General features: G+C 38.0%; 1 protein-coding gene across 1 annotated transcript; it reads left to right on the top strand.

Moving 5' to 3' along the window:
• Positions 1-4,107: 4,107 nt before the first annotated feature.
• LOC122094014 (nuclear transcription factor Y subunit C-2-like) lies at positions 4,108-9,009 on the top strand (the record flags this gene model as incomplete). The annotated part of the gene is given in 2 exon segments (XM_042664596.1): positions 4,108-4,260; positions 8,212-9,009. A coding segment is annotated over 1 exon segment (695 nt), but the record flags the coding sequence as incomplete, so codon positions are not given.
• Between the last annotated feature and the right edge of the window lie 1,868 nt (positions 9,010-10,877).

The following is a 10,877-nucleotide window of genomic DNA, read 5'->3' as shown; positions in this document are numbered from 1 at the left end:
GCCACTTTCTACACATAACAAAGGAGGAAATCTGCAGGGTGTTGCAAGCATACAGGTTCACTTTTTCCCTCTATTTATGCTGAATTCTCACTGAGATCTTCGGTACAAAAATCCTAGACCAAATCAGCATGTGGATGCTTCAACTTGGGTTTCTTGATTTGAATTCACTAGTGGTAAAACTATGCTGCCCAGTTTTGTCACCTCTATGATAACTAATGCGTTAAAGCAAGCAAGAAACCACCGGTCTCACCAATTGGCCTTTTTAGCATATGTCCTGATATCACAAATGCAGGAAATGGTCTGTAGGTCCCTTTAAAACATGGTGCAATGGTTATTCTAAGAAATGTCTCAGGTTACTATTTAGACATTGAACTACCATCTGTGGCTCATCCCAGATATTGCTGCTGAAACTCTGCAGCAACTGGTACAGCAACTGGTGTACCAGTTGCCCTCAAGAGCACCTTGAGGCATAGCCCGTAGAGGTCTAGAATGCTAAAGGAAATGTCTATTGGAACAATCCCAAACCCCCTCCTCCGGCGAGCATGCGTGCTTGCATCAACCATCTAAGTTAGATTTGGGGCTTGGAATAAATTTTCATGGAAAAAGTGAAGTAGGACACCATGCAGTGCAATGCAATTGGGTTTAATGTTGTGGTTGCAGAACCTTTGGCCATTGATATGTGCCTTTTCCCTTGATATTCTGGGATTTACTTCACCACTGTAGATGGAAAGAATATTTTCATCAATGGTGATGTGACCTTGTGATTGGACTCTTAAGTTATTATAAACTCACTTCCTATTTTCTAGTGTCAAATATATCCCTTCCCATGCTAAGATGTCTATGCTGTGAACATTCTCTTTTCACTATAGGTGAAAGTTCCTCTTCTTCTACAGTACCTGCTTCTCTCTTTTTTTTCCTTTTACTAAACTTAGCCAACCTTTTATGCTATTGCTTTTTTATTCCCTTTCCTTATGGGTCACATCTTGCCATCGCTTTGTTTACTTGCATGCAATCTATAAACTAGTGGTATTTAGGCTATCTTTGGCTAGTTTAAATTTATATTTTTTTGATCGATTACCATCAGTAGAGGTGTTTGGTATGATTTATGACCCCTATTTTTTATTAAAATAAATCAATACATCAATAAATTCATAAACAAGTAAAGAAGTGTTTATGATTTTTTGGGATAAAGCGATTGCTATTGTTTATTTGCTAGACCATTAGTAAGCACATGTTTTAATGGCTCAAAACTAAAGGTAAAAAGATCAATCAAATTTTATAAAAATGCCTTCAAATAGAATCCAATCATTTGGTGAAACCCATTAAGAGCAAATAACCTTTACCAAAAAAAAAAAAAAAAAATCCAACACTTCTGCATATTCGCCTCTCTCTCTCTCTCTCTCTCTCTCTCCTCCCAAACCTTAGAAATCTTATGAATCGATCAATTGGATTCATTGGAATTGGGATGGCCTCTCTCTCCCTATCCCTAAAATTGACAGAAAAATCTACATTGGCTGGAATTGGATTGACTTCGATCAATTTCAGGTTTTGATTGAATATCGATGGCCACTTTGAATTCATTGATGAGGCTCTTGTTTGAATTCCTGTAGGTTTGTGTTTTTCTATGTCATGGACCTACCCCAGCTGCCAAAATTGGCTAGTGGTGAACAGATTATATTATGTGTACTAGGTGGAAGGGGAAAAGCCCCTTAAATTAGGAGATGCCAAGAGATGGACAACTAGCTTGATTAGCCATTGAAAAATAAGAAATTTGACTAATGTGGATAATTAATGTGGATGACAAGAAGAAGAAAAAAAATTATTATAAGACAAGAAACAATTGTTTCTCTTTCCATCTAAACATGACCTAAAACAGAGTTTTCTCATTCTTGTGGCAAGTTTGTACTTTGGTGGTGATAGAAAATTCACTTCTTCCATTGTAAATTTTAAAATTAAATGAAAATAAAAAATTTTTTTTTTTTTTTTAATCAATGTGTGCACACCAAATAGACTGAAATTATGGAGAAAAGAAAATAGACAAAGCTTCTCACCATGTAGGATGAAGAAATGTGATGTGCTCTTATGGTTGGACTCTTGAATAATGAGGTTTTTTTTTGTAAACTTTAGGGTTTAAAAAAAATTGATGAATCGGATCAAGAATTGGCCAATTGACATTGGAGTCGACATTGACCTATCGGATTAATTTACTTCAATTAATGACATGTTTTCACTGATTTTAATTGATTCTAAATGAGAATCGGCCCTAATTGATTCAGATGCCAATTCCAAGCTTTAAAACCTTGGTAAATTCTTACACCTATTGTATGTGGTTGAAACCAACCTTCATCCATCCAATAAAATGGTGAGATGTTGTGGTTTAAGAGGTTCTCTCTTCACCATGGATAAAGGGAAAATCAATCACAAGAAAATTGTACAAAATGTTATTAGTTTTTTCCTTCTCAAATTGGTAGTCTTTCGAACAAATCTATTTAATATAGATAAACTTAGTGTAATAGAGATGAGGGTGTTGACATGGGTGAGTGTTATTGGGAAATATAAAGTAAGAAATAATCATATTAGAGTTGGATTGGGAGTAGCTCCGATACATGATAAGCTACAAGAAAACCATTTGAGGTGGCATGACCATGTTCAACGAGAGCCTTTAGTTTAGATGCTCTAGTACAAAGAGTGATTTGATTTAGGTTGAAGAATTTAAAAGAGTTAGGATGAACCTAAAATAATTTTAAAAGAAGTGAGGAAAGACATGCATAACTTAGGTCTTGTATGAAGTCATGAATGACGATGTATAGAGCTAATTATTTGGAATAAGGGTAAAATTTTTTATTTTTAAGTAGAAATTGTTGTTATTATTGTCGAATGTTAATATGTTATAGATCCGATCCTATTACTATAATCTCCCAGTCAGCCAAAATAAGAAAGCTAACCCGGGATCGTGATCCTCTTCAATTCTCTGAAAGTGCAATTAGGTGCAATTCTGGTATAAGATTTAGACACCTGCCACAATGATTTCCACTTTTAAAAGAAGAATGTAGGTTTTACCTCAAACAGAATAATGTCCAGGCATGAAAGAGAAGAATGTCCAACGAGTCTTCAATCAGAAATCAAGGTCCAAGAGATTTAAGTGATTTGAAAATTATAAGGGAAATCGTAACGAAGCTTCAGCGCTTTGAGAAAAAGAGAGAGAGAGAGAGGGGTGGGGAGTAACTATACAAATCGCTTGGTGAGGATCCTTCAGCTATAAGCAATTTGAAGACTGAAGAGTCCTGAGAAGAAAGGAATGTATCAGCGATTTGAAAATTGGAGATACAACGTCTTTGAAAATGGATCATGTTTTTACCCGAGAGCTCCACCTCATAACGGCTACCGATCTCCTAGCATCCTATCTTCAAATCTGAACCGTCCACATCATTGGAGACAGGTGTCTAAATCCTATATCAGAATTGCACCTAATTGCACTTTCAGAAAATTGAAGAGGATCACGATCCGCTAACCCGGGGGTTGACCCCAGGCGGGGGGGGATTGTTGAATAACCGAGGTTACGAAAATCCTTGATTTCTGATCAATATAATGCTGGATGACCACCTGTTTGACCTTTTAAGACCGTCAGATCTGCACATGCGATGTATACGATGCCTAAATGTCGGTTTTGATTATATCTGGAGTTTTGCATATGGATGGCACGTGTAACGTGTCTGAGACCCAAAAGCACCAAATGGCAAATCGCATGGATTGTTCGGTGGGTTCGGTTGGTGGGAGAGGAGAGAAGACTCTCTCGACTCTCGAGCATGTGTGCTGCGCGTGAATGTATAATGGTGGGGACCACCTCATGGCATATCCACTTTACCCTCAGACCATCCACGTGGTCGTTCCGAACCCCATTGAGTATGTTACAAGGTTTTACCCTCACACGGTCCACGTGGCCAAAGTACGATTCAAAAGACCAAACTAGCCTTGCTCTTCAACTCTTTCCACAGAATTACCACTGCCGTTCTCATGACTCATGCTTCATTACCTGTCCCTGTCTGCGAAGGGCAGCATCTTCTTTCTACTTAAAATCCGCCACGTGGAATGTATAGTAAGGCTCTGACCACTGTAGACACGTGGCATAGTACCCGATTCCCTGCAACTCCCCTTCTCTCTTCGAAATTCAAGAGCCCATCACCCACTCTCTCTCTCTCTCTGTCTATTAGGGTCTTCGCTTGTGGCCATTAAAGTGCTATTCGAAGCTTCAGCTGCTTGGTATGGAAACCTTCTTCTGCAATCCTTCATGCGGCTTTCCTTTTGATGCTTGTGATTTTCTGACTTACTAGTTACTATTTTGTGAGCGTGTGTGTGTGTGCGCGCGTTTCTAGGGTTTTGTATGCAAGAGCCTTGGTAGATTATTCTTCCATTTGTTAAAGATTGTGCCGATGAATGATAAATGGTTTTTTTGTCCAACTTTCTGTTTTAAATTTCAATTTAAACTTTGATTGGCTAATGTTGCCTTCTTTTCCTCTTTTGTGTTTATTCTATGATTTGTGATCTTATCTTAGCTTGTACTAGCAATGGTTTGGGATAATTGAAGTTCAGTCATGGGAAGTTGCAAAGACAGGGCAGACGCAAAAATTATGTTTTTTTTTAGTTGGATCATATTTGAGTGAGCTGATTTGATCAAATATAGATGGAAGAAGATAGGAAATCTTTAATCCATTCTTCTTGAATGGCATATTTTATTATCCATTTGATCTGTCATTTGAGGGGTTTGGAACTTCTTCTAATGAAGAATTTCTGCACGTGCCTCTTCCCCCCATTCCTCTTTTTGGTTATTTTGATAAGCAAGCTGTAAATCTCTAGGTTTTAGAAAGTACTGATGGGTTATAAATATAGGTATGCTTTGAGTCTTTACCAACTTCTTCCATGGAGGAAATTCTCGTGTTGATTTATGCTGGTTGAAGGTTTGATTAATGTCAACTATTTTCAAAACGAAAATTTCATTGCTCGAACTGTTGCTTGAGCATGTGTTTATATTTTGGCCTGGCATTCATACCCTTCAGCTGAGTGACCTCATGCAGTTTTGGTTGATATAAATACATCCTTTTTGTTGATGATACAAATTGTGCCTTTTAATTTACATACATTATGAGTGGAATTATCCAACCTAACTCCTTTTTTTCTAGGGGTGTGGGTGGGTGGTCTTCCTATTGATGGCCATGCTTTCATGGGAAATCTCTAATATAGGGAGATTAGAATGAAAGAAGTGAGGAACTTAAGTGGGACCAGAGAGAAGAGTAAGATCTCTTCCTCTTGGTTTTCTTTTTAATTTTAATTTTTTTATTCGGTTGTGGGTAATAACCAAGAGAAGAGAAGCTTCTTGTTGCTTCTTCTTCTTCTCTCCCTTTCTTTTCGTTTATTTGAAATTCTTTTCTCCTTTTTCCTTATCATATATATACCAATAGTCGGCATCACAAAACCATTCACGATTCGAATGCATGAACCAGGGAATAACTTTAGTAATCGACACTGCAGAAGCAAGAGGGAATATCAAGGATCACCGACAATGGAACAAGATTATGCTATCCGCTTCTTGTGAGTGGAGGGTCATGAGCCCCATCTCTTGACTTCATACATGTGAACAAAACACTATACCAAATTCATGCTAGCCTGTTTCCTTTGTAATAGCTAATAGGTTAGTCCTTGATTTTAGGGAGTTTTATGCTATTCCATTGAGGGCTAGATGTTTGTTTCTAATTGGGATTTATTCAGTTTTGTAATTAGCGCCAGTCTAGGAATTAGTTCCCCACTAATATTTGGAGTTCTATTTGTTTCTAGAAATTGCTTAGGATGTAATCGATTGATTTATAAATAAAGCACAAAAGAAAGAAAAGACTGGTTGTTAACCATGGCTGTGAGATGTAGTGGTGGTGAGAGGCCGGGGGTGAGAGAGACCCTGGACTGCGATAGTCCCCTATCCCCTTGTTCTCTATGTTCACTTTTTTTTTTTTTTTTTTTTTTTAATCTTTATATTTGTTCCTTGAATCTGAAATTTATTGATCGTGTTTAAGATCCTGCCTAGGGTTAGGTCATTCGTGATCCAACCTTACATTAAGGGGTTGGGTTGTGATTAACTGCTATACATTAAGAGTGATATTTACTTCAGATGTTCTTATTGGTGAAGGTCGTTAATTGATATTTGATGACATCCGTCAAGCATATATGGTAAATTTCCCAATGGGATTGGGATCCTACTCTTTTCAGTATTAGAAGTGTTTTTTTTTTTTTGGAGAGAGGAGTAAATGTTCTGTTGGCAATTTGGCATCTTTCTTTACTATATAAAATGACTACCTCAGTTTCTTGTTTAGTACATATTCGAGCGTGATGTTTTAGTTGATTTCTAGGGAAAATATTTGACAGCTTCGTCTATTATCATAACTGTGTTTGTCTTTTTTTTTCCTTCTTCTTTCCTTTTCTTTTCTTTTTCTTTTTGAAGCATAATTGGAAGGAAAAGAGGGCTCCCTGTGCCAGATGATTTTTTGAAAAGCGTAATTTTCCCTTTATGCTGTCTTTATATCTTTGGATTAAAAAATCTCATATGTGACTTGTGTATGATGAGCCCAGGTCTGCCTACATCATGAGAATTGGTTCGTCACCTGACCAGTCCAACTCCCACAACCTATAGTAGTAGTTCTAACCTTCAATGAAGTGCAAGGATTGCATCACCCTCTCGGAGGAAATAGGATACATTGTTTGAAGCTTGCTTTTATCATAGTAAGAACTCTTAAGAATGTCTAACAAAGAAGTCAGTAGGATAGTATTTCAAATAGATGTGACTTCTATGATAGCTGCACTGTTTCATTGGTGGCTATCTATGCTTTGATAATTTGGAGGTGATTCAGTTTCTTCCATGAAATGGTTTGAGTTTTCATGATGTTGAAATTCCAGATAAAGAGGTGATCTTAAGTATTTTAATGGATGGGTTTACCTTTTGGCTAATTATCCTTCATTTCTTAGTTTGTTAAACGTTGGACCGATTATTGTTCATGCAACCTGGAAGATAAACTTGCTCAAGGATTGAAGGTTAGAAATGGTAGTCCTGTTCTGACATCCCTCAAAAGCCATGAAAGAGAAGCATATAGGTGGTTGCTAGGCAAGTTACGTCTGTGGCGTTTGGAAATGAGTATATTAGAAAATGGAAATAATTGTTTGTGTGTCTTGCTGCAATGGACACCAATAGACTTCCTGATAAAATAATAATGTGCCACGAAATGAATTTGATTTCAACTCAAGTGATTCGTTATGATACTTGCATGTCTGCGAGCAGGTCATATTCTTAATTTACATTTATTATCAATTCCTGTCACTATGTGCACAGATTGGTTGGTTTCACCAATCACTTCATTAAGAGTCTCAAGACACTACAGTCACATACAAAGATTGGTAAAGTTGCTGGACTTCACAGATATATAAAGGTTTTGCATATTCTGGGTTGGAGATTTTTAGGACTTCCAATCCCGCTGGAGTCTGATGTGGTTAATGGTCAACCTAGAATATATTGATTGCAAAGAGTGTTTTGGTAACAGTTACTTATTTGTATAAGGAATGCCCGACATTATTGTAATGAGGTTTCTCTGAAGCACTCTACTGCTGGTTATTCCAGCCTTGAATACTTATTTCTAACTGTAATTTCTGCTACCTTTGAGAGCAGAATACTGCGAAACGTCTGGGATGAAAACCAGAAGCTAAGTCATTTGATAGCTCTGTATATTTAATCGTTTTCCACCAGAAACAGGTGATTCAAGTCTTTTGGCTGAATCCTTAGTTTGAAGAATATTGTTAGCATTATGGAACTCAAGGAATCGAAGTGCTTGCCAAAAATAAGTAGGAGTTTATTATATGCTGTTTGAGGGTGGACCCAATGGTAAGGTTTGCTCCATTGCGACCTAGTGGTCGCAGGTTCAAGTTAGGAAACAGCCTTTCAGTGAAGTGGGGGTAAGGCTGCTTACATTATGATCCTCCCCAGACCTTGCTGTAGCAGGAGGCTCGTGCACGGCGTACGCCCTACTATATGCTGATTGGTTTCCATCCTATTATATCAAACGTAACAGAACCAAGCGTGAGTACCTAGGGTTTAGGATCTGCCAGCCAGGCTTCAATTTCCTCTGCACTATGTTTATTTACTAGTAAATCTTCTAAATATTAATATTTATTCAGCAGGTTCCTTCCTGCTGCCACATTGTTGAGCCTGTTTCTTGCCTCTTGAAAGTTATGGTCTAAGGGAATTAAGTTGAACGAGGCAAAGAGACTCCTAAAAATTGGCATGGATCAATCTGAAGAGCAGCAGCAGCAACAGCAGCCAGCGATAGGAGCAACTTCAGCTCAATTGTCCTACTCTACTCCCCACCAAACTGGAACTATGGTGGTGTCAGGTGCCCCTGCAGTAGCAGTCACTTCAACCCAGACAGCAGCTGGCTTCTCTGCTTACCAGCAGGCTCAGCAGTTCCACCATCAACAGCAGCAGCAACAACAACAGCAGCTTCAGGTTTTCTGGGCCAACCAGATCCAAGAGATTGAGCAAACGACCGACTTCAAGAACCACAGCCTCCCACTTGCTAGGATCAAGAAAATAATGAAGGCCGATGAGGATGTCCGGATGATTTCTGCTGAGGCTCCAGTTGTATTTGCGAAGGCCTGTGAGATGTTCATCTTGGAGTTGACACTGCGGTCATGGATCCATACGGAGGAGAACAAGCGACGGACACTGCAGAAGAATGACATTGCTGCTGCCATAACAAGGACTGATATATTTGACTTCCTTGTTGACATCGTCCCAAGGGACGAATTGAAGGAGGAAGGACTTGGGATTCCTCGGCTTCCTACAGTCGGTGCCCCTGCAGATTCTATCCCATACTACTATGTGCCTCCACCTCATCAAGTGGGAGCCCCAGCAGCAGCGCTTTACGCTTCTCAGCCTCGCCCACCTGTGCCATATGTGCCTAGCATCCCATGGCCTCATCCTCCTCAGCAGCAACAACCTCAACAATCTCAACAGCAGCATACCAATGCCTGATTGCGGCTGATTTAAGGTCTGTTTCAAAGTTTTGCCCATGCTGTTATATTTATTAGGCAGCTAATAGTGAGTGATTGTATTTTATATGTACAAGGGTTGTGGAACTGTAGGTTTTAATGGTGTCTATTACATCTTACCTGTGGTATAATATAATCTGTTGTAGTAGCAGGATTTAGAATTTGCAATTATTAATATACTTGGTTTCATGTCAAGATCTTAGTTACAGCATCTACTATCAGTATACTCACTCAACAGTTCATGTTGCATAGAATCTCAAAGTCTTGTTATCACACAAAGGAAGAACTAGACACTCTTAGAAAGGGAACTTAGGATTGCTTGGAGAATGCTTCAGTTCTTATTTTGCTTCAATTGAGGGAGGCCAACCCAAATTTATATTTCTAAGCCTATATTTGAATTATCAAAACTACTCTCTAAAAATCTAGTCTCTCTCCTAGAATTTTTCCTCATTTCTATGCTAGTGTGGAAAGCTCTTAAGAGATGCAGCCTTCTAGCATTTAGGCTTTTTGGACCCTTGAATTTTAATTCATGACAAACATAATGGTACAGTCTGAATTGAGAGTAAACCATCAAAAACATTTTTTTTTTTTTCTGAAAAAAGAATTCAATTGGAAAGGTGATAGTTCAACTATCATATATATATATATATATATATATATATTTATATATACTGAATGAATGTACATGATTCAAAGCAAAGGCTTAAAAATGCTGGAATACGATTGTTAAATTGTAAAAATTCCAATTGAAATATTTTGGAAGCTTTTGATGGTCTGATCTTGGATCAAAGTGTGCTATAACGTTTTCTATGATTTGAAGCACTAAATGAATAGCCAAGACGCACATTAAAAGTTTGGAAGGCTGTACATTATATGGATATTATTTTTCAAGACAGCTTAGATGTTTGCCATGCGCCGAATCGGATGGAACCCATATTTTATGGACAGGTACCCGCCCCTCCCCACTCATATGTAAAACTTAAATCCAAATAAAAAATTTCAAGTTATAAAATAAATGTTTGAAAATCATGATAATGAGAGAATGCATAATAGTGGTTAGAATACATTAACCTTGCATTACATACACGTAGAGGTTGTTTGATTGAAATTTGATATGCCCTTAAGTAGTCATATTGCTACATCATCATTTTATCAAAATGAATTTTTGTACTACTAATAATTATATGGGAAAGGGCCGTCTAAGCCAGCAATAGGGGGGGCACCATCAAGGAAGGATGAAACGATTTCGTATAAAGAGACCCACTGAGAGGTCATTTCATGTGAGGAGAGAGAGAGAGAGAGAGAGATCATTTCATGTGAGGAGTAACGAGAAGCATAAAAATTTTCTGCGTTGAGGTAGTGAGCTGCATTGAGGATGCAACGGCTGGGGTGCATGTCAGGGCCCTCCCTGTCGTTGGATCTCCACTCACCATAGAGGATTGAACCGGTAGGTTGCACAGAGAGAGAGAGAGACAGAGAGAGAGAGAGAGAGAGAAGGGTGATGGTTTACCCTTTGTAGTTAGCTTAGAGAACATTTATCCATATCCTTTTATTTTCGCTTCACAACCTATAATCAGATTGATTTTTTCTTTATGCAAAAAAACACTTCAATTGCTACGACAATATGATCAATACATCATGATAATACGAAACAATGAGCTGATTATTAGTTCTTTAGTTCTATAGTTATTAGTTCATATTATGAGCCTCTGGGCAGGTCTTTCTTTTTTTTCTTTACTCTATTTAAAAAAAAAATTCAACGAGTCACACACTAAACATAGCAATTCTCCCAAATG

Source organism: Macadamia integrifolia, chromosome 11, assembly GCF_013358625.1.
Source record: "Macadamia integrifolia cultivar HAES 741 chromosome 11, SCU_Mint_v3, whole genome shotgun sequence".
NCBI lineage: Eukaryota > Viridiplantae > Streptophyta > Magnoliopsida > Proteales > Proteaceae > Macadamia > Macadamia integrifolia.
Note: the sequence above shows the minus strand (reverse complement) of the source record. Positions and strands in the feature narration are given on the sequence as shown.